At 39.5% G+C, this 25,043-nt stretch overlaps 1 protein-coding gene across 2 annotated transcripts in view; it reads right to left on the bottom strand.

The window, feature by feature from the left end:
• Positions 1-25,043, bottom strand: part of LOC136878812 (putative odorant-binding protein A10) — a 232,338-nt gene that overhangs the window by 50,825 nt on the left and 156,470 nt on the right. Inside the window, exon 1 of one of the 2 annotated variants that reach the window (XM_067152319.2) lies at positions 11,465-11,550. The exons of the other annotated variant lie outside the window; for it this stretch is intronic. Within the exon in view, the coding sequence (XP_067008420.1) occupies positions 11,465-11,485 (21 nt within the window). The 5' untranslated portion in view covers positions 11,486-11,550. Of the gene's footprint in view, positions 1-11,464; positions 11,551-25,043 lie in introns of those variants that run through there. 2 annotated transcript variants of the gene reach the window in all.

Below are 25,043 nucleotides of genomic sequence, written 5' to 3'. Positions count from 1 at the left end.
GATTCGAGGATCACTCAGACTACTTGATTATAATTCAGAAGCTATCTGACGGTGAGATAGCGGCCCCGATCTAGAAAGTCAAGAACAATGGCCGCGTCCATGCCCCCTGGGGACTATTGCGAAATGGGTTTGTTTTTGTTTACGAAACAAACAACTCATTCACATACAATAGGATACACCGGGCGAGTTGGCCGTGCGCGTAGAGGCGCGCGGCTGTGAGCTTGCATCCGGGAGATAGGGGGTTCGAATCCCACTGTCGGCAGCCCTGAAGATGGTTTTCCGTGGTTTCCCATTTTTACACCAGGCAAATGCTGGGGCTGTACCTTAAGTAAGGCCACGGCCGATTCCTTCCAACTCCTAGGCCATTCCTATCCCATCGTCGCCATAAGACCTATCTGTGTCGGTGCGACGTAAAGCCCCTAGCAAAAAAAACAAAAAACAATAGGATACAGCGTGTTTCAAGGTTGTTCTTATGCGTACAATAGAAACAGCTGTAATTCCACGTACATTACACATTGAACAAGTGTATATAAGGTCTCTAAAACTTTAAACATCCCATACTAACACCTCCCAAAAATGTACTATTCCTCCTGAAACACCTGTGTATATGAATACATGTTCCGTTTATTAACTTATTATCCATACTGTTGCCGGTTCACTAGGACATCATCATGATCAGAAGTGGAAATTCGGATTAGAAGCGTTTGATCTCAAATTGTGGGGGTGAAGTCTGCTGGCTACCCTAAGAGGAGTGTCTTAACAGTACTCTATGTTCATCTTACGATAGTACCTTTTTTAATTCTCAGTGCACTCAACCCTAGTCCCAGAGCAATTGATTTACTGTTAAGTGTCCAGTTCCATAGCTAAATGGTTAGCATGCTGGCCTTTGGTCACAGCGGTCCCGGGTTCGATTCCCGGCAGGATCGGGAATTTTAACCTTAATTGGTTCATTTCTGTGGCACGGGGACTGGGTATGTATGTCGTCTTCATCATTTCACCCTCATCACGACGCGCAAGTCGCCTACGGGAGTCAAATCAAAAGACCTGTACCTGGCGAGCCGAACATGTCCTCGGACACTCCCGGAACTAAAAGCCACCAAAGTCACTGAATAACAGACTATTAGATCGTACTCAATCTCAGAAGTGCATGATACTAAGGGCGGAGATGTCCCTAGACTCTAAACAAGATCAATATTATTATTATTACTAGCAAATATACCCGTGCTTCCCTACGGCATTATACATTGTATATGGATATCGAAGTATTACTGTACATGCAGTGAATATTGTTTTAAAAAATTACATGTCTCTTTGCGTTATCCGAGAAACAGCATGGGCACGTCAACATACGTGGTTTCCAATGTAAAGTGTGAGTTGAGAAGTTGTGATGATAACGGCAGGCCAACTTGCCTACTGCCATTCAAAATCGAGTTGGGATGTTTACATTATAATGGCAGGCCCCTTGCCCACTGCGCGGTCACAATCGATTTAGGAGTTTTCGTTAAAATGGCAGGGTACCTTTCCTACTTCCAGGCAGATTACAGTTGTAGAGCTTTTATGATATTGGCAGGCAACTTCCCTATTGCCAGTCAAAATTGAGTTGTACTATTATCATATTGACAGACCTCTTTTCCAACTGCGAGTCAGCTTACTGCCAGGGCCCAATAAAAATTACAGCTCAGTCTGGCGTCACACCAATTTGGCGAGTTTCCATTAAAATAGTAGGCCACTATGCCTAATGCCAGTCACACTTTAAATGAGTACATTTGTTTATAATGGCGGGCACCCTTGCCTACAGCCAAACACAATCGGGTAGGGTAGTTTTGAATAAAATTTCATGCTCTCTTTCATTTTGCATGTCAAATCGAGAATGGAATTTTTCATTACAATTTTAGGCCCTCCTTACTGATGCCAGTTACACAGGAGTTGGAGAAGGACCCCATCCCTACTGCCACTCAAGGTCGATGTGGTAAGTACTAATTACAATATCAGACACATAGCAGACACACCCTTCCTCGATTGGTACAAATCGACATCAATGAATACTGTATACATAGATCGACATACGAAAGTATATGCATGTTTACAATATTGCAAACCTTCATTTACAGATCAACTGCTGCTAAACGGTACGTCATATCGAAGAACAGATTGTACCATAAGGCACCGTATTTAGCAGTCTAAATGGCTGTCCCTACGATATTTTCTTGTATCTCATCTATTCATGGGTCAGATTGAGTTAGAAACTCGATATTTCGATATTCTTCGGAGATACAAAGTGAAAAAATTGAAGTTTTTGGAAGTTTTCCGTTGGGTACAGGCTAAAAGGATGAAATTTGGGTAAGATTGTCTCAAAGTGCATTACTTTCCGGATAATTACATGAGTGCTACAAACATAGAGAAATAGAGACAAATCTAATGTATAAGGGATGGATATACGACAAGACGTCATAAGACCAAAGTTGAAGATCACTCAAAATTGAACTGAGATTGTGCCATCCGTTTTGTGATAGGACTTACCGTTTAGCCACAAAATACCTCGAGACGAAGGTCTGCACCGTCATTAAAATTGCCTCCATATTTCTATATTCTTCGGAGATAAAAAGTGAAAAATTTTAAGTTCTTGGAAGTTTTCCGTTGGGTACAGGCTAAAACATATAATTTTGGCAAATTTCAATTTTCTAGCTCGTCTGGCACTTTATACCTCTATCTTGATTTTTTGGAGAAGGGGAGTAAAAATTAGGACTTTCAGGAAACCAAAGCTATAAAATATGCAGATAAACGGATAGCTGTACGAAAATATCGCTAAAATAGTCGATGTAAAATCACATGGGCATTATGATTATATTCATATAAATATATAAGTAATCTGCTCCACGTACAACATATTTTACGCTATGTCCGCTAGACTTCGCCTGCAAAATCGACCGTATATGATTTTTTCCCTTACTATTCCTCCTGTCTAAAAAATGCACATGATAAAGAAGTTTAGAAATGGATTTCCATCAAGGTTGGTTGATTTCTATTCAGGTTGGTCTTGTATGTATTGTGGGAGAGTAAAATCGCTGTTTCGGTTCCCTATAAAATCCCAGTCCATTTCGGGAATTTGAAGTAGTATGGACCTCAAAACCTACCTTTGGAGAGGTTGATGCTAAATATAAAGTTTGATTGAAATACCTTCACTAGTTTTCAAGTTATAAGTAATACGCTTTACACGTACCCGCTTTTGGGTTAAGTCCGCTGGGACTTGTGCTGATAAACCGTCAGTTAATATCTCCTTCATTAATCCCCCTTTCGAAATGATGCACATAAGAAAAAGGTTTTTTCTTAATTGATTTCCGTTCTGAATGGTAGATTTCCATAAATATTTTATGTGCGTATTTCGTGGGAGTGCATAATCATGGTTTCGGTTTCGGATGAACCCCCAGTAAATTTAGGTATTCAGTAATAATATTGGCCCTAAAACCTACCCAAGGACAGGTGGATTCTATATCCAGTAGTTTTCAAGTTATAACAACTGAGACAAACAAAAAGACAAACAGATACCAAAGCTAAAAAATATGCACATGGTCATTATTACACCTGAAACGGATAACTGTACGGAAATTTCGCCAAAATAGTCAATGTACAAACACACGGTCACTCATGACTGAAAAATGATAATTTCGGATTTGGATCCCCTAATTGTGTGCATAGGGACTGAGTGCCTCAAATCCTACGCTTGGCAGCTAGCCTATTATTATAGAATTGTGATATTAAAATGTATAACTTATTCATGGAATATTATAACCGCTCATAAAGAAAAATTGAAATCGTATTTCGTAATTGTACGGATATTTCATGACAAGCACCATATGTGCTTCAAAGTCTATACAGTTAGATTTAGCACGAGAAATCTAACGTAGCACGAAGTTCACCTAGTATCCGCTATTTATAACCACAGGCTTCGGATTATAATAATGAATGGTGAATGAAAGACCCTAATATCTAGAATCACAGACAGAACATGCAATCCTCATGTATTTGTGTGTAAAGAATAATACCAGAGGGTATTCGTCTGCATAAAACGATGATAAATTTATCTTCCAGCCAACAGAGTGTAGAGAATGAAATAAATTCTACCGCAGAAGTAAACTCCTGCCAACGTTTATCTTTCAGACTTGGAATAATTCAATATTATTTGGAGTGGAGCGAGTAGCAAATGAAAATAAATTGAAAACTGGGATTAATGCGGTTTCGTAAGCTGAAGATAGGATTGGGAAGCAAATCGAATTATGAAATCCTTCACTTCACTGCTTCTGCATCCCAAGATACTAGCGTTCTCTCTCTCTCTCCCCTCGCTCGAACATTGGCTAAACATTATTCAGTATTTCATTATATCCGACCAGATTCAACTTAATATCAACAAAACATTCATCTTGTTCAGCTGAAATCTATATTCACGTTAAATGCTTCATAAATCATCATTAACCCGCATAAAGAAGAACGCTACTTGGAGAGGAAAAAGAAGAGGTGTGAGCACGAGCGATATGGGGATTAGCAGGAGTCTGGTGTTCGATAATGCGGGAACAATATTCGCAAACTTTCTATCTAGCATAGCTTGATATATTTTCTTCCTCTCAGATGGAACTTTAAATTATAATATTATTCAGAGACGACTATAGAGAGTAGCTTCTTTAAAAGTGGTTGCGATTCAAAGACGAAAGAGCTGAAAATAAGGCCGTTCTCATGACTCGAACCCGCATCTCCCTTTCTCCAGGCAGGTAAGTTGACGATGTTGCATTAACTACCGTGCAACAACTGGAATATTATTATTATTATTATTATTATTATTATTATTATTATTATTATTATTATTATTATTATTATTATTATTATTATTATTATTAAGGTTTCATTCCGAATGAAATATTTCATTTAATCTATTGTCGAAGGAATTAAACTTTGATTCATTGATAACTAATTAAGTCACCGTAAGTCCCTTTTCTTTATGTGTTATTCATTTATCGCATGGCTTCTTAACATCCACGTAGACGGTGTTCTGGCCAACTTTTAAGTCCCAGGTAATCTTTTCCAAATTATTCGCAAAGAATTACAATTTTATAGACAAACACGGAATCCTAAATTAGACATCGTTTTCTAACAAGAAACATCCTCAGGATACGCTGGAAATGTGACTATTATGTTAGGTAAGTGTTATTCTGCCCGAAGGCAGGTCCGAACCTCCGCAGAGGTGTTCCTGAGCCGGAGTTTACGTGCGGTAGGGTGGCCAGTTCCTTTCCGCTTCTCCATTCCCTTACCCCCCACCAACAGCGCGTGGCAACCCATCCAACTCCTGACCACGCCCAGTGTTGCTTAACTTCGGAGATCTCACGGGATCCAGTGTTTCAACACGGCTACGGCCGTTGGCACTATTATATTATAATCTCCTTTCCTTCCACCGCGGTTTCCTCTCCCTGGTATTGCCATGTGTCTGATGTCGCACATTACTGTAATTTGGCACTGCTCTATCATCAGCCTTCTGTGACTCCAACCCTATGTGGGGTGATACGTTCTACTTCTGTTTCTGAGGAGGTAGGCAGTCTGGTGCACTGTGTGTAATGCAGAAGTGTGTACGAAGACCAACACAAACACTCAGAAATTGGTAAAATCCTCCTTTCTACCTACAATCGAACCCGAGCCCTTTGACCCGAAGTCCACTATACTGACCATTCAGTCAGTCGGATAAAATATGACTACAATGTCTCCGGTAAATAAATAAAATGAAAAAGTAGTTAACTTCTACGCTTTCGAAAATCTATACCGAGAATTCAGATCTTACAACCAGTCAGTTGCGCAACTGTATGATTTGAATGAAACAAAACCAGATCAAGGCTCGTCGCACTTCCATAACAAATTAGACAAATTATGAGCTACTAATACCAAGATGTCTGAGAAAATGTTACAGATCCAACTAGACTACAGACAACAATTTGCGCAACTGTATGATTTGAGTGAAACAAAACCAGATCAAGGCTCGTCGCACTTTCATAACAAATTAGACAAATTATGAGCTACTAATACCAAGATGTCTGAGAAAATGTTACAGATCCAACTAGACTACAGATAGCAATTCAATACTTTACGGTTCCAATGGTTTTGATTTACCTAACATCGAGCCACGTATGTCTTACCAAACACACATGAAGGCAGAATTAATTTTTCTTATAATGAAAATAAATCAGACGCAAGAACTTCGAACTGAATAATAATAATAATAATAATAATAATAATAATAATAATAATAATAATAATAATAATAATAATAACTTATTAATAATAATTTACCGTACTGCTTATACAAGTAATGTAATGCACAAAGGAAATAAAGTAACTTGAAAGTGTAATTGTTATCCAATCATCGGAAATCACTGTACATTTTTCTCAACCTTTCTTTACAATATGCTTTAACAATATTAGTAAGTAAGTAATTCGTATTTATTCGTGTTGAAGCTAGGACTCAAGGCCCTCTCTTACTCTTAACCACATGTAAAGTATCATTTAACAGGAATGTAAAAATAATTATAATACATCATAAAAAATAATATAGTAGTACTAATAGCAAATATGGAGATAGAAATATAAAATGTACAGCATGACAATATCAATGAAGATGGTAATAATTATAAAACCAGCTAACCTATAACTAGCAAATACATTTCCAATTTTTATAAAAAATATGCTCATTCACTCACCCATTCGCACTAATTATACAAGTCAGCTAGAAGCATTCAGCAAGCGATTTCGGCCATCGTCCTAAATCTCCTACGAAAACATAAATCTCGAATGTTAACCTAGCGGCAGTGACTACAAAGGATCGGTTGTAAGCCCTGAAGTGACTGACTTAAAGAGGAGCCAGATCGTGTATCGTGGTCATGATAGGAGGAGAGGTAATTAAATTTTGATGGAAGGGAATTCGGCACATCTGTGTTCACAAGTTCATTTTATTATTATTATTATTATTTTAATATCGTACTTTTATTATCCTATGACTATTTTACTTGGATATATCTCCTTCATTATTAAGAAATTAGACGACGTATACAGTTATTTCAAAATCTACTCCGTTATAAACTTGCCTTGAAACAAAGAAATTTTCAAATATCGAATGGAACAGGCATCGGTAACTTACCTCCATAAAGAATGGATTAATATTTAATAGTAAGTATCGCTTAATATAGATATTTTCATTATTTTTGTTAGATTTATCCTACTTAGATGAAATTTCTAGCACAGATTAACCTAGTAACGCGCTCATAATCCGCGTGGATAAACGCTGTTCGTGGGGGAATTCAAGTGAAAGTTAAGAAGGAAACACTTTCTTCTAACAACCGCAAAAAACAAGGACAAAATGCATTGGTCTTTCAATACAATTTACATAAAAGTTGTTCCAGTTACATTGAAGTTATTGGTTGCACATTTTTATCGAGTGCCATTTTCTCCCTTCGTTCTTAAAGTTAAGCGTACATAGGTATGAAACGTGCCATTAGGAAGAAATATGAGCAGTGATCCGTAACGAGGAAACAAGAACAGTATCTGTGCACCCAGTGACTCGTAAGAAAACTCTTTGCCATACATGGTACGAAGGTAGTGCTAAACTTTCACTGAAGGCAGAGAGAATCCGACTGCTCCCTCCTCTTTTGTTATACATTCTTAAAACATCACCAAAAGGTTTAGCGGAGGCTGAGAGTCAAATTACCAAAGGGACTGGAACCTGTTCTTCCTTTTTCCTTGGAGGTACCGGTATTCAATAAGTTGGGGCAGTGCCGTGATAACGTTTTGAATAATAATTGAATATTATAATTTTCAACTCTTTGATTCATAAGAGAAATCCAATTTATTTATTTGTTTATTATGTACTGTATGTACTTGTTTATTTATTAGTTTCCATATGGATATGTCCTGTTCTTTGGCTTTGAAAAATATTCCAATATTCCAAATATGAATAAAAGGCACTGCTCCTTACTAGAGGTGGGCCAATGGGAAATTCTCACGCGTGTACCTCCTCATTCCTACGCCATTCCTTGCAAGAACGATGGGTAGTGTCGGAAATCGTTGAGAGAGAAATGAATTATCATGGCGATCGATAAACATATCATGAGAAGACATGGAAACCAGTGCTAAACTGTTCCACAGTGTTTTCTACATTTCATGCAAGTGAATGCTGGAACAGATTTTTAATCCAAGTCCCGAAACACTCACCTTAAATTGGCAACCACAGTGACACAGATAACTGCAGACACCTGATGTAATCATGTACTGTCCACACACACACACACACACACACACACACACACACACACACACACACACACACACACACATTTAGCTATTCGTGAAGTCTCTTTTATTCTGGACACTCACATAATACTGATATAGTTTGATTTCACTTTGCTGTAGATTTTAAGACACCGAAGTACCGAAATTTTGACTCTGAAAGAGATTATCCAGTGTGTCAGTAAATATATCAACATGCGTCGGTCGAAATTAAGCTAGATTTTGTTATAATAATGTTCACGGGTTTTTAAGATGCCGAAGTGCCCGAATTTTGTCCTCCTGGAGTTCTCTTACGTGCCAGTAAATGTACTGGCACGAGTGTAACGTACTCGAGACCCTTAAAATGCCATTAGACTGAGCCGGGATCAAACCCACCTACTAGTTCTCAGAAGGCCAGTCTTGCCACTCTCTGAGCCACTCTGGCCGTTCTTCAATATGCTAGTAAACGTAATGACACGTGTCTCTCGCATTAAAGCAGCTTTGAATGACTGTCTACTGCACCGGGATTCAATACAGGAACCTTGAGCTTAGAAGGCGAGTGCTACGCATTCGGTCATATAATATCAGGATTTGATCCCGAACCACTTTTAAATTGCAGATGAAAGAATTCGCATCAATACCGCAAGTCAAACACATACTTAGGAGTCTAATGTCTCTTCGGTAGTTATGATTGTTTAGAGATATCAAAATACCGAGCAAGTTCGAAACCGCAACTCGGTAGCTCTTTCCTGTTTTCATACCAGGCAAAGACTGGGGTTTTACATTTGTAGACCAGAGCCACTTCCTTTCCAGTCTTAGCTCTTCCTCCCACACCGTAATGTGATAGTGCAGAATTGAATCACTGGCATAATAATAATAATAATAATAATAATAATAATAATAATAATAATAATAATAATAATAATATCACATCGCTGTCAGCTTGCATTCGGGAGATAGTAGTTTTGGACCCCACTGACACCAGCCCTGGTTTTCCGTGGTTTCCCATTTTCACACTAGGCAAATGCTGGACCTGTACCTTAATTAAGGCCACGGTCGCTTCCTTCCCACTCCTAGCCCTTTCCCATCCCATCATCGCTGTAAGACCTATCTGTGTCAGTGCGACGTAAAACAAATTGTAATAATAATTATTATAGCGGAGGCGTGATTAGCGCAGTGGTCTAGCTGTTGTTTTTCTGCCCAGGCGGCTGTGGTTCGAATCCCCATCGATCCTTTATTGGAATTATCTCCTGAAAATTCACGTGGTGTCAAGAAGGGCATCCGATCTTAAAATCCCGGCCCAAACTAAAATGAGCCTGGATAGCTCCAGCGAGCTTAATCTCGGATAATATTAAGAAAGTATTCTCAAAAAATCACCTTGCCCAATCCGTCCCGAAGGGCCTTTGGCTTAAAAAGCGCCCACTACTCGACCTGAAGACCAGCAGATTATGAAAAGACGCATGATCAGGACGAACCGTACTTTCTAGATCAAGACTACCATCTCACCGTCAGTCCTCAATTGTAATCACATAGGGTGAGTGGTCCCATTACCCGTCCTCAAGTTTACGTAAAAGTCCCTGGCCCAGAAATTGAATTCGGGGCCTCCGGGGTAGGAGGTAGGCATGTTACTCCTATACCATGAGGCTGGACAAAGAAAGTGTTTCAAACAAACTGTTTCATCAACATGAAAGCTAAGATTTGCTTTAAGTATGGGTACTTTCACGTGTCGATGGTACGGCTCTCTCACTTTTAAGCGCTTTTATATGCCAACCGACAGTGCACAGTGCTGGGATTCGATTCAGCAACCATGAGTAAACAAGGTGAACGCCAAAGCTGCTAGGTTAACTCAACCGGAGACTAATAGCCAAAACTGGGCTCTACTTATATTTAGGCTGAGACTTTCCCGACCCGTAATTGTAGACATGATAATAAGCTTTAGGGCTTCTGCAGTGTCGAGAAAACAAGGTGAAATTCTTGACGTTAACGTAATCGTAATGACTTTACTTGTAACTTGAACCACACACGTGATGATGGCGATAATTATGATGGGGATTTATGAATCGAAGAACTCAACAAGAAGATCATTGACCCATTCCACTTACACCTTATTATCCGTCAGTAATTTTCTAGTTACGAACGAGAAATTCATAATCCTTGTATTCGGATCCCGCAGGAAAGAACTGACTTACCTCAATGAGTTAGCATCGCTCTCACGTGATTAAAAAAACCCTTCGAGATGGACTGAAATTAAAAATATAAGCCTTTGCACATCCGTAAGATTCCTCGTACGCTACCATTAGCTGCCGTTACAATTCTTCTTCCAGTGTGCAACACATCAGCATGTTTAAGTATTCACAGTAGAAAAATGCCATTCATGCCATGAGGCTGAAATTTGCTCTGAGAGTGGGTTCTTTATTGTATCATTCACATGGTTCTGTATCTATATAATTTTTGTATAATTCTCAGTGGTTACTAATTTACCGGATGTGGAATTCACTGTTATAATTCCACAATAACCATTTGATCTTACGCATACATATGTGTAGGTCGGGGACATTTCTCTCTGGCTACATCCATCCCGCTAGAGAGTTCTAACCTGTACACACGTGTGTGCAGGCTTTTCTCTCTCTGTTTCAACCGGTTAATGTTTCGATAACCGCCTAGAAGCCACAACAGTTGGTTGTGAAACGTTTACGTGTATTTGCACCTGTCAAAGGAAGCAAACTTTTTCAGAAATTTTAAACAGGTGTTCAAGATGTAATTTAACTATTAAAAATTGTAAATTAGAGCGTTTTAAATTAATGCAAAATGATTTATAAAATGTAATTCAGTGAATTAACTTCATGTGTCACCCTCAGAACTGAAGGACTTTATGCGTAATCTAATTGTTTTAATTTCGGGCGATTAACCTACTTAAAGAAATACAGACTGAGAAAAATTTCGGTTATGACGCACATCACACAAACATGTAGGTCGTAAATATCTTCAAAACAATACATGTTAAATTAAAACAATAGTTTTCCTTTAATTTACCAGGAAATATACGATATATATAGAACTCATAACTATTTTTTTTAATCGTACGCTTAAATCTGAAAGAGAAGTGTAGGTCAATAAAACGTGCATTACCCCCCAGAGAACAGTAATGTTAAAGCGATCTGCTGTTTACCTTGCAAGTTGTGTGGACCATGATGCTTCCTTCGTCTTTGGCTGTCGACTGACTGACTGACTTGAGAGACTGCGGTGCCAAGGTCTTTCAAGGTAGTTCCTGACCTCTTAGTGGGTCAGGCCTGGGGAGAAAGCGACTACGAGCTTCCCCTCCACTTTTACCTGCCTAGGATGATGATGCATCCTGTCCCTTACCAAATCACACGCCCACCATTTGTACGGATGTTGAAAGTATAGAATACCCCTGAAGTGCATTGACTCAAGGAAAAGGAATAGCCTACTTCAGCCCGCTTATAGACGATTATAGAAGTCAGTACCCATCACTGCAGGCCGAGCTATCACGTACAAATGGACATACGTCACTCACAGCATAATGATGAAGGCGGTGATGAGTATTAAGTTGTATCCAGGGTTGAGTGACACAGAGGGCAAATTTCCGGATTGTATCCGTACCTTAGTAAATTATTGATGATTTTAGTGACTTTAAATTCATAAAATACACATTTCACTTCAGTTACTTAATTAACTATTAAGTCCGACTCTTTGACTAAATGGTCAGCATAGCTGCCTCCGATTCTAAGTGTCCTTGGTACGATTTCAGGCAAGGCCAGGCCCTGGATTTTGACCACGTCAAGTCAATTCCTCTAATTATGGACTGGGTATTTGTGTTTATTTCAACACCCACTTCTTCATTTACACAGAACGTACCTCAATACCAACCATTACAGAAACATGCAACAGTGAATATAACCTTGACATAGGATTGGCGCCAGGAAAGATACCGGCCGTAAAATTGGGCTCAATCCGTTCAAAGTGCTGACCTCTAGTTGTTGGATAATAATAATAATAATAATAATAATAATAATAATAATAATAATAATAATAATAATAATAATAATAATAATAATAATAATAATAATCCTTCAATAACTACAGTATTTAAGAAAATCAGTGAGCTGTAATTTTGGCCTAGAAAAGGCTTCTTCTATATACTAATAAATCTAAGAATTCCGTACGGAATATTCTTAAATACTAATCAAATGCCTCAATCTTGGCCATAGAAGACGACTGACTGACCAACTAGATCACACAGTGACTGTAGGTTCTGCAATACTTAGAAAAAATAAAAGAATGCACGTTTTGGACTTAGAGGAAATTCTTTCAAGATCGTTCACTAAAGCGTTTGGCTAAGTTTTATATGTGTTTTTCATAAATATACATAAAACTCTATCAAATCCACAAGACCTGCGGTTATATATGGAATAAATTCACTAGGATGTACCTTTACATTTCGAAAATATCACGTGCATTGACTGGCATTCGAACCACTATCCCCTTCGTACGATGATTCCGACTATATCACTCATCAGTTACCACACCGGAAGTTCTTGCAGCTTGTACTGTAGAGTCCCTTTGTAGTCCCCAGTGCTATTCAAAACTCACTGAGGTAAGGATAAAGAATATCCACTGAACGTCCTACTTCATTTATTAACATCACTAACATTTATATCTCAGTATCCTATTTTGAAGACAGCACCATGATTCTATTTCGAAGATAATGTCAAAATCTCAATTAGTGAATTTATTACTGAGGCGTATGAAGTAAGATATCCGGTGATAATGCGGCTAGAAATGTGTGTGTTTATCATTAATAAGTATTACTTTCATAATTTAATCAACTACTCATCAACAGATTGGCATCTTAACAATATCTTACCATAGGCTACCATGTATACTTTTAGAACTAAAAATTCACTTGTTCTCACGCATAATTTATAGTCTTTCCATGTAAGTTATCACAGAAATATTCTCACAAACAACCTGGTTTTTGCTCCCTAACAAGAACATTGAACAAACGAGTAGAAATGTGGATATGTAGGAGAATGAATCGCATAAGCTGGACAGACAAGAAAAGTAATAATGATACTGTGAGAAGTGCGAAAAAGAAGTGACTTCTTCTACTCGCTCCTCGATATCTTGGATTTCAAGTAAGAAGTGGTCTTAAAATAAGACACCTCTAAGGGGTTGTGAGGCCTGGTGACAAAAATATTCATTTCGCTGAAAGCGTTTCACTTACAGAATTAAAATTTCAAATAATCTTTGCTTCTCTATGCCGTAGATCTTAAAAATGAAGTAGTCTTAAAACGATACACACCTAAAGTTGCTCATCTCTCCACACCATTTGACGTACGAAGTTGTGATTTTAAAAGAAGGATGTTCTTTTATATCGCAGGTGTGAAATAGGCATACGATATATTTCATGTATACAAGGATTGTTATCAGACAGAAGTTGTTGAAGTTCTAAAAACTAACCAAGACTTCACAACAATCAAGATATTTGACCGAATGTCCTACTCATTTTCATCACTGCCGACAAAATCTATTTGTAAACAGACCAGGCGTTTCGACAGATATGGGCAGAGCCCAGATCTATTGAGCAACTATAGCCCTTTGGCCTTAGATTGTGGGGGGGGGCTTAAGTGCTTATCCCGACAAGGTAGGTAAACTAGACTGCACAGGTATGGTAAGTGGTGGTACTTGTTGAACGGAATCGAGCTGCCAGAATGTGACCTGCACTGTACTTGTAAAACTATGGGGTTTAACTGAAATAATGTTTTTTTTTTCTGTTTGGTTTACGTCGCACAGACACAGATAGGTCTTATGGCGACGATGGGACAGGGAAGGGCTACGAGTGGGAAGGAACCGGCCGTGGCCTTAATTAAGGTACAGCACCAGCATTTGCCTGGTGTGAAAATGGGAAACCATGGAAAACCATTTTCAGGGCTGCCGACAGTGGGGTTCGAACCTACTATCTCCCGAATACTGGATACTGGACGCACTTAAGCGACAAAATAATCTTAAATTTAGTACACGACTCGACGAAAACGTTTTGAGACTCCATATCATTAATTGTACCCACGTATTCTTGCACATATTGAATGCCTATAGGTTTAAGATTAAAACTCTCAGTACTAATCAAATTTCCACAAGCTTAATAGACCTATATATAGTAGATATTAAAGAATGTTTCATCTCGATTCTTATCAGTGTAATTGTCCGGCTCCATGGCTAAATGGTTAGCGTGCTGGCCTTTAGTCACAGGGGTCCCGGGTTCGATTCCCGGCAGGGTCGGGAATTTTAACCATCATTGGTTAATTTCGCCGGCACGGGGGCTGGGTGTATGTGTCGTCTTCATCATCATTTCATCCTCATCACGACGAGCAGGTCGCCTACGGACGTCAAATTAAATGACCTGCATCTGGCGAGCCGAACTTGTCCTCGGACACTCCCGGCACTAAAAGCCATACGCCATTTCATTTTTTAGAGTAATTGACGATGCCCTCTATACACACACAATGTTATGATACTGATGCTTGTTGTTTAAAGAGGCCAAACATCTAGATCATTGGTCCCACAAAATGCCATCTCTTAGATTTTAAAGAAGAGGTGGTCTTAAGAAGAATACGCCCCTAAGGAGTTTTGACTGCTAGTCCGGGGGGGGGGGTGAGGCCTGATGTCACAAGTATTAATTTCTCTGAAATCGTTTGACTTTCGAATTTAAAATTTCAAATGATACCCTTGGTGTGAAATAACAAAATTTGAAAAAATAAACCCTTAAATGGGGGTTAGGATCCGAAAAAAAGAATATTCATTCCACCAAAACATTTTAAATCAGATATGAAATAGGAAATATTTTAAAACATTCCATCCTTATGGGGTTAGCTCCGGAAATGAAATTATTTATCCCTCCAAATCCGTCTGACGTATGAAATAGTAATATTACAAGAAGTTGTTTTTGTTGTCATATACTTCAAAATATGTTTCCCCTAAAGGCTTTTGACAGGGGTAAATCTGAAAATCACAATATTCATTATTCCGAAATCGTTTCACGTACGAACTTAATTTTCACTAGATGTTAAATAAGGAATATTTTTACATTCTACCACTAAAATTCATTTCTCCATTATTATTCGAGTTACGAAGTCAAAATTTCACAGATAAGCCGCTTCAACGTCCTAGATGTTAAATAAAATAGGGCTTTAAAACTTTCCAATTGTATGGGTTTCAAATGAGTTTTATATACGAAAATAAACAATCATTACTCCAAAACAGTTTGGCGTACGAACTACGTGTATATGTTATAGGCTTATCCAACTGTGGATTATAGAAATTTTAAAACTCTGAAAAGTAATTTTCAGTTTAAAACCGTAGCAAGGCACGGGTATCTTGCTGGTCAGATATAAAATTGAAATATGCGGCCAGATTCGAAAGTGTCAGTACTTTTGGAACATTAATATATTTGTCCATAAATTGGTTTAATCTCTTATACATGATTTTCTTTTATAAGAGTGATCAAAGGACCGTTAATTGACACGCAGTTACCTGTCACTTCTTTTGAAGACCAATATTAGGATCTATGTCAACGTCCCCAACTCATTTGCACTGTCAATTTCGGTGGCACAAAAAGAAAATAAATAGTAATCTATCTATCTATTAAAAGAGTTTACTAAACACAGCTTTGGCAAATCCGTCCGTCCGTTCTACTGGACCGATTTGCTCCATGTTTATTTTATTCTTTCCGGAATTACCTGCCTGTGAATGATGAGATGTTGACAGGTCTCTAAGTTCATCCAACTTTGAGTAATCATAAAATCAAATCATTAAATATGATCACTACAACAATAACAATATATTATCTGGGAACACCTATCGAAGGATAAACTAGCTACACTAGAAAGAGTGAAGGCCATGTAACTTAAAATAGTCCTCTGCCTGGCAAAAAAAAAGAAAAAAGAAAGAAAAAGCTCCTTCGAGACTAACCGATGAGCTCACAAGACAACCATTCTGTATAGAATTGCGATTTAAAATACCATTGCCTTCTACGACACAATACGAAGCTTTACTTCAAGAACTGCGGGATAAGAAAGTGAGTAACGGTATATGAATAGATTTTTACCACACAGACGGCATGATGACGTTAGAATGGATTAATTCTCTCTAGGGAATCCGGCATACCATAACGCGATTCTTTTTAATTCATAAAAATATTGTAAAAGGCAGGCAAAACAATATGACTACGTCAGCCATACAAGACGAGTTATCTGATCTATTTATATCGAATCTGCGGAGTAGCACGGGTGCTCTAGTTTCCATTTATTTTTGATTGCTTTCTTAACGCTCGGGACCGATGACCTAGATGTTAGGCCCCTTTAAACAACAAGCATTATCACCATCATCTTAACTTTCATTGCGATTTTTAGGTGCAGTAGTTACGGCTAGTTTTGTATAATTATGATATTAATTACACTCTAATATACAACTGACCGGGCGAGTTGGCCGTGCGGTTAGGAGCGTGCAACTTTGATCTCACATCCGGGAGATAGTGGCTTCGAACCCCACTGTCGGCAGCCCTGGAAATGGTTTTCCGTGGTTTCCCATTTTCACACCAGGCAAATGCTGAGCCTGTGCCTCAATTAAGGCCACGGCCGCTTCCTTCCCATTCCTAAGCCTTTCCGGTCCCATCGTCGGCATAAGACCTATCTGTGTCGGTGAGACGTAAAGCAACTAGTAATATATACACAAAACTGTTAAAACGCGTTAAATTGGAAACATTAAGCATGACTTAGGGAAACCTGACCCGCGATATGCAATACCACAATATCATTATGAGTGAGATCTTCATTGCTCTATAGTACCAAGTAAGAGAGTGAAACCATAATAATGTTGCAAGTAGGTAGAAAGAAATCTACTCCATGGGCTTTTAGTTACAGGAATACAGGAGTTAATTAAACTGAAAGAACTGGGGGACAATTTCTAGTGAGAGAAAGTGTTAAGGACGACAATCACATTACACGCGGCCTAATTCTTAGTAATTGGCAGCGGGAAAAGGATTAGGAGTAAATCAGACAGATCTTATATCAATATCGAATAGGAGAATTCCAAACATGGGCGACCGTGATAGTAACCAATCTACAGTACCTCCCGAGTCAGTCAACACTCAGCTACCTCGTTGGTAAAATGGTAAGGTGTATTTTATTTGACACTTTTTGTATAAAATCTAGATTAGATATTGATTTTACTTGCTTAGTGACAAGTTTACCCATGGGCCTAATAATAATAATAATAATAATAATAATAATAATAATAATAATAATAATAATAATAATAATAATAATAATAATAATAATAGAGTGAGTGAGTTGGCCGTGTGGTTAGGGGCGCGCAGCTGTGAGCTTGCATTCGGGAGACAGTGGGTTCGAACCTCACTGTTGGCAGCTCTGAAGATGGTTTTCCGTGGTTTCCAATTTTCACACCTGGCAAATGCGAGGCTTAATTAAGACCACAACCGCTTCGTTCCCAGTCCTAGCCCTATCCCAACGTCACTCTAAGACCTATCTGTGTTGGTGCGATGTAAAGCCAATTGTAAAATAATAATAATAAAAATAGTAAGAATCAGAATGAGAATAATAACGTTATTGTTTTACATACTATATTTGACCATCTTCTATTATTAGAGGAATGAGCCGGGCTCGAACTTAGCAACTTGAGTTCAGAAGGCCAACACTACTCAGCCGGACAGTTTGCCTATGATCGAAAGCACGTTTTCAGATGTGGATAACGTCAGGCCTGTCACCGGTATTAGATTTCTGAACCATCGGACACGACCTCAGATATATTAACTTCAACAGTGGCTACTTCAATCCTGCTCCTTGGCTGATCTGTGAGCGTTCTGGTCTTCGGTTCAGCGGGGGCTAGGTTCGACTCCCGGTCAGGCTTAGGGGTTTAAATGCGTTTCTCAGCCGATCTCGTGTTGTATGGATAGTGTGATTGACTCTTACCCGAAGGCCCCTGGTTCGATTCCCGGTTAGGTTTATGAATTTTCATGATTCTGAGGGCTGGTTCGAGGTCCACTCAGCCCGCATGATTACAATTGAGGAGCTATTGACGGTAAGATAGTGGCCCCGGTCGAGAAATCTAATAATAATGGCTGAAAGGATTCATCATGCCGACCACACGACACCTCATAATCTGTCGGCCTTCGGGTGGAGCCACGGTCGCTTGCTAAGCTAAGGCCCTTCGGGACTGGTTGCATCATGGGACTTGGTTTTAATTTCTCTGGCTCTGGGACTGGGTGTTCATTTCCATCTTAATATGTGTATCTTCTTCTGCGTGCAACACGCCACAGAGCCCTTCAGTACAGGAACCAGTAATAGTGAATACACCCTGCCAGATAGGGCTGGGCAACCGGCTACAAAACTGAACTATATCAACAACAACTGCCAACTCCAATAAAGTGCGAAGGCAAATTTTAGCTGCTTCAATTTCTAATTTGATTTTATATTAAATGGAAGTTCATTATCCCGGAGCCGTCCGCCTCCATGGCTAAATGGTTAGCACGCTGGCCTTTGGTCACAGGGGTCCCGGGTTCGATTCCCGGCAGAGTCGGGAATTTTAACCATCATTGGATAATTTCGCTGGCACGGGGGCTAGGTGTATGTGTTGTCTTCATCATCATTTCATCCTCATCACGACGCTCAGGTCGCCTACCGGCGTCAAATCAAAAAAGACCTGCACCTGGTGAGCCGAATCCGTCCTTGATCTCCCGGCACTAAAAGCCATACGCTATTTCAGTTCATCCCGGAGCCAAGGATGTATTTTTTATTTTCTACAGTCGCAATGTTTACGCTAGAAATTACATGTGTAGTAAAATACTTGGGATTTAATAGCCCAAACCACTAGTGCCTTGAAAATACAGTTTTTATTTATTTTTATTTTTTTGCTGATTGCTTTACGTCGCACCGACATAGATACGTCTTATGGCGACGATGGGACAGGAGAGGGCTAGGAGTGGGAAGGAAGCGGCCGTGTCCTTAATTAAGGTACATTTGCCTGGTGTGAAAATGGGAAACCACGGAAAGCCATTTTCAGGGCCGCCGACACTGGGGTTCGAACCTACTATCTCCCGAATACTGGATACTGGCCTCACTTAAGCGACTGCAGCTATTGAGCTCGGTGAAAATACAGTTTTACTGTATTTTTACTGTATTCGGCATACGGCAGCAAAACTGGGCCAAAACCGAACCAAATGCCGACCAGAATTAAATTCCCAAAAAGGCCATAAAACATAATAAATGTATGATATATTTCAAAACATTGACAAAATATTGCGAAATATAATCCTTCGATCTGGAAATAATGCTAGTGAGATCAACTCATTCAAAAAACATGCTAGGTCGACTCTTCGGTCTCAGTGTTTTCCAAGGGCAATGTTGTTAATTAGACGCCAAGGATAGGATGAACTGCGTTATCCGCTGAGAGGAAAATCCAGGAGGAGGAAGGGGAGTAGAGCATGAAGAGGAACAGTTGTAGGAGCAGGTTATTATCTCTGAAATGACAGGGAGTGATGCGGCCTGTCATCTGATAACCCGTCAGCTCGTCTTGACACGGTACAGCCGCAGAGGGAGAAAACTGAACCTCCAACAAACTCCTGTTGCGTATTGATAAGGAAAATGGAATCCTATAATGTGTTTCATTTACATTCGTATCAAAGATAATACCTACCCAATGCATATATCATCATACAGGGTGTGACAATAAGGCACAGCCCAAGTTCAGGATAAATTCCTTACACGTATCTCGTATAGCTACATGCATCAGCCCGTCGAAGCAGGGGTACATCAGCGCATCCGCGGTTCAATGCGTCGCTGAATAAATGCATGTGTCAATTCTAATGGTAGGCATTTAGAACATTTCAAGCAAGAAACGGTTTAATGTGGTATGCTGGTACGTTATATTCCTGTGTTGTAGGCTCCGTGTGTTAACGGCAGAAATGCAACGCTGCGCTGCATGTGACAAACATTGTAAGTTCTCATGTGTCGAGGCGCAATCTGCTGTAGTCTTACCGTGTGTTGCAGTGGCAGACTAAATAATAACAGTGGGACGTCAGAGTGTTTTATATGACAGCTATCAGCCTAATTCTTCCAATCTTGCAGAAAGTGATCATACACAAGAGCCTCGTTTATTTGGTCCTCATTAATCCGGATCTCCGGTTTATCCTAATCGAAAATAATAAATGTTTACTTTTACTTACACAGCATTTTTTTACGGAGTCGATTCTTCTTGAATGCATTTTCCGCTAAGGATAGTTAAGGACAGCAATTGGAAGGAAGTCGGCCGCGGTCTATCAAATGTACCGTCCTGGCATTCGCCTGGAATTGAGAACGGGAAACTGTAGACTCTTCTGAGTTCCTTAACACATTTGCACGCATTCGCGGATGTTCGGACGTAGATGTGAACGACGTAAATGATTGGTTGAAAAATGCATGTAATTCAGGCTACGGTATAGTGACAGATGAATAAATTATTGCCTCTTGTTCCTCGGCAGGTAATGACGAGAGTTATGGTGAAACCGGCGCTCCATCAGAAGAAACAATGGCTCACGGAGAGGCAACAATACAGCTGGACAGACTGATGGCCTATTTAGAATCCCAGACTGAAACCACACCGGCAAAACTGATGTTAGTAAAACGTCCTCATGATCATGCTGCGCACAAACGCTATACAAATGTGAAGCAGCAAAAGCTCACCCATTATTTTAGTGCATAAAACAGAGTGGTAAATGTAAGAAAAGTGTTCTTATATTTTTTGTACAATTTAAGAAAAGTATTACTGTACAACTTATCTTAATATATTGTATAATATGTACTGTATTTGTTTTTTAGTTTTCCGGATTATCAGGATTTTTAAAATTCGGATCAATTCCGGTTCCACGTAATTCGAATAAACGAAGTTCTTGTGTATTTACAAGAAAAATGTTCCCAGGAAGTAGCAATAGAGTAATAGTTGCTAATGTGATAAGAGAGACACCGCTTCAGTAGCTACCCTACCATTTCACGATAGAGGAAACGTAACGATTTATGTGTCAGTAGTGATGATAATGAGGTTAATGTTCATGTACACATCCGACAATGCTTATGTTATAGTGTAATATTTATATTGAACTTAAGTGTTCAACAAACTGAAAAGCTTTTAAATTGCAACTCTATGAATGGTCTTGCTCTCGCATCTCAGACGCGGTAAAAGAGAAATTTAACAAGGGGAGCAGATTAGAAGAAGTTTTTCCTATAAAAAGGCAGAATCTTCGTGTTGGACCAATTGAAATTCCTGATTTTGAAATCGCATGCTCATTATCAATAAAAACAGCACGAGGAGCAAAAAATCAAAATCACTCAAAGTTGTCAAGGATGATTATTTGAATTATATTTCTGTGTTTATAGCACAAATGATGAAGTCCACGTCTGTAGTGTAATGGTTAGCGCTTTTAGCTACTATCGTCGGGTTCCCGGTTTGATTCCCGATACTGCTAGAAATGCAAGATTGGTTTTAGGGTTGTTATGTGGTTAAAACGGTACATCCAGCTCATTTCCACTAGGGATGTGACTGAAAAGATTTGCACCACTTCGGGACGAGGACAATAACTTACGTATGATTACTCATTTGTAAAATAAGGTATTTCTGTGAGCTGTTGGTATTGTGTAATGTAGGTCTATTTCCGTAATTATATATATTTTAAAATTAATTACGTGCGGTCATGACTCAATACTATCACATTTCACACGTTGCAGTATGCGGATATATATTATTATCCTGCCTATCATTAAGACTACGGTCGTACGTTGTATGTTGGGTATTCAGCCCGAAGGCTGGTTTGATCCTCCACAGCTCCGCGAGCAGCTGTCATAGAGCCTAAGCGTCACTGAAGAGGTAAGTGAGGAGTGAGGTAGATTCTCGTTGCTTTGCTCACACAGCCAGAAGTTGCTATTACATACCAGTCTGCCAAGCCCACTGAAATGTACGCACCAACCGACGCTATGGGCGATATTTTCATATCATTTATTCAGAGACTGGCTGTATAAAGAATGGTATTATTAGCGTCGCTCACACCTCGGTCACTTTCATATTGTTAAAGCCCAGGATAAGACTGAGACAGGTCAATGAAAGTAACAAATGTGTTCTAGTCCATACCAGAGGATATAGTGCACTGTAAACACTACATCTTTGCAGAGTACAATAGTGTGTCTACTGGTATGCTTTATTAGAAGATGGTCTGCTGAAGCTTACTTTGTAAATATAACATTTATATAAAACATTTCTTGTAACTGTTAACCTATTTTTTTTAGTTTACTGGGAGAGTTGGCCGTGTGGTCAGGGGCGCGCAGCCGTGAGTTTGCATCCGGAAGATATTGGGTTCGATCCCCACTGTCGGCAGCCCCTAAGATGGTTTTCCGTGGTTTCCTGTTTTCACACCAGGAAAATGCTGGGACTGTACCTTAATTAAGGCCACGGCCGCTTCCTTTCCATTCCTAGGCATTTCCTACCCCATCGTCGCCATAAAACCCATCTGTGTCGGTGGAACATAAATCAAATGGCAAAAAAAGGTTCCTTAAAGAGTTATTTTGTATTAATTAAAATATTCGTATTTAAACAGAGTTACTTCCTGCGTTTTTACCGCTAAGATCCACTGTCTTTTGAGATCAATTTCGCTAGATCGTGAAAGAAAGCGCTGTATTACAGTATCTATTAATGCACCCAACTGTAAGCATATAGCTCTGCCGAAACTTTATGGCGTTAAACAATAATAATCTAAAGACAGCACTAAAAATGATTGAATAAATGCATGTAAACATCGCACGTCGCCCAGCACCTTACGGTCAATTGCTGATGAACATGGCTGTAAGTAGCTCTCGGAGTATCAACCGCCAGCAGCACATCGCTATACGCACGGAGCCTGTAGGGTTGTAGAAAATGAGTTCTAAATAAAGCGTTTCCGGACCCATGTCCATTCAAGATATTTTCTTCTTCTGCGTGTGAGGAATGTGTTCTGAAGGACCTTATTGACCACTGAATCTGATCGAAAACCTTGCCAGTTTGCCCAAATGAGACTTTATACGAGCGTCGTTATTCGACGATAGAGAACATTTGTGAATTCGTCGATGGATGGCTACGTATGTCAGGAAGAAATCTGGTATCGCCAGAGAGTGTTAGTGTGCTGTTTGTACGTGCGAAAGCAAAGATACTAGGTACGGCTTTGCTACGAATTCGTCCAGAATTGCCCAGCATCGGTATTAGATGATGTTAGCGGAACCGACATTTACCGCCGTATGAAGGACGTGTATCACGCTGTACAATGTACAGATGGTATAGGATATTTCCTTTTGGCCGACTAAGGACGTACCAAAACCAGATCAGGCATGGTGGGCAGCCTGGTGAGAAAAATGACAGAAAACAAAAAACTATCAAAGGATGCCGGTTGGCAAGCGGTTGTGAGACCGAAACCCAGATGAAGAACGGTTCCGCTGCCAACAACGGACCTTGTTCGTTCGGAGCATCCGTCATCAAATGGACCACTAGGACACTGCTTGAATAAATAAGGCGACTATATTCAGGCGGTATTGCGCCGGCCTCTCACGGCTGCGTTCCGTGGTTCAAATCCCGGTCACTACATGTGAGATTTGTGGTGGACAAACTGGTGGTGGGATAGGTTTCTCTTCGGGTGCTCCGGATTTCCCTGTCTTTCCTTCCAGCAACGCTCTTCAATATCATTTCATCTGTCAGTCATTAATCATTGCTCCAGAGGAGTGCGACAGGCTTCGGCAGCCGGCACAATTCCTATCCTCACCGCTAGATGGGGCTTCATTCATTCCATGACGAAACAGGCTAAGGATTCTCGTATCACCCGTACATGACTCCTCACTTCTTCTATGTTCACGTATTCCAAACAATAACCCAAGACAAATCCATTAAAGTCTGTTTAATTTCGGCAACCCCAATTTTATTATTATTATTATTATTATTATTATTATTATTATTATTATTATTATTATTATTATTATTTATTGAAATAAAGCGCCTTCGTCGGGATATAAGATCACTCGCAAACGGATGTCAGGTTTATTGTTTTGGAGTTAAGAAATGCTCGAACAATAAGTCCGTGGAAGTAATCTCCAGAAATTTCCATAATCGCGTCATGAGCTGAGTAGTTAGCTAGGTAACTTCTTATGGGCAAGTGGTCAAGGAACATGATAGGTGAGTGACATCGTCACGGGCTTTTCACCAATGCAACCGCAGTTTGGCAGTAATCAATGAATTCGGGGATGTTGAAATTAAAAGTCATTTTTCCTGTGATTCGGACCCCGCGTAAAACCTGACGTTAAGTTAAATGCTAGTGAGCAAAGACTAGAAATCTCAAGAAAAGTGACCGAGCGAGTTGACTTCACCCTTCAGGACTGTGTAGGAGTTAATTTGCATCCGGGAAAAGGTGGAATCGAACTCCATTGATGGCGGCCCTGAAGAAGATTTTCTGTGCTTCGATTTCCATTTTCAGACTAAGAAAAATTCTGGTCCTATACGTAATGAAGACCACGGCATCTTCCTCTCCTCTGTCCTGTTCTATCCTATCGCCACCATAAGACATCTCTGAGTTGTTGTGATGTAAAACAAATAGCAAAGAAAGAAACATTCCAAAAAGTGATCGTTGTGCCAAACACCAATGTGTTGTACAAAAAAGAACTATATTTATA

Source organism: Anabrus simplex, chromosome 1 (assembly GCF_040414725.1).
Source record: "Anabrus simplex isolate iqAnaSimp1 chromosome 1, ASM4041472v1, whole genome shotgun sequence".
In the NCBI taxonomy this organism is placed as follows: Eukaryota; Metazoa; Arthropoda; class Insecta; order Orthoptera; family Tettigoniidae; genus Anabrus; species Anabrus simplex.
This window is presented reverse-complemented; position numbering and strand designations above follow the sequence as displayed.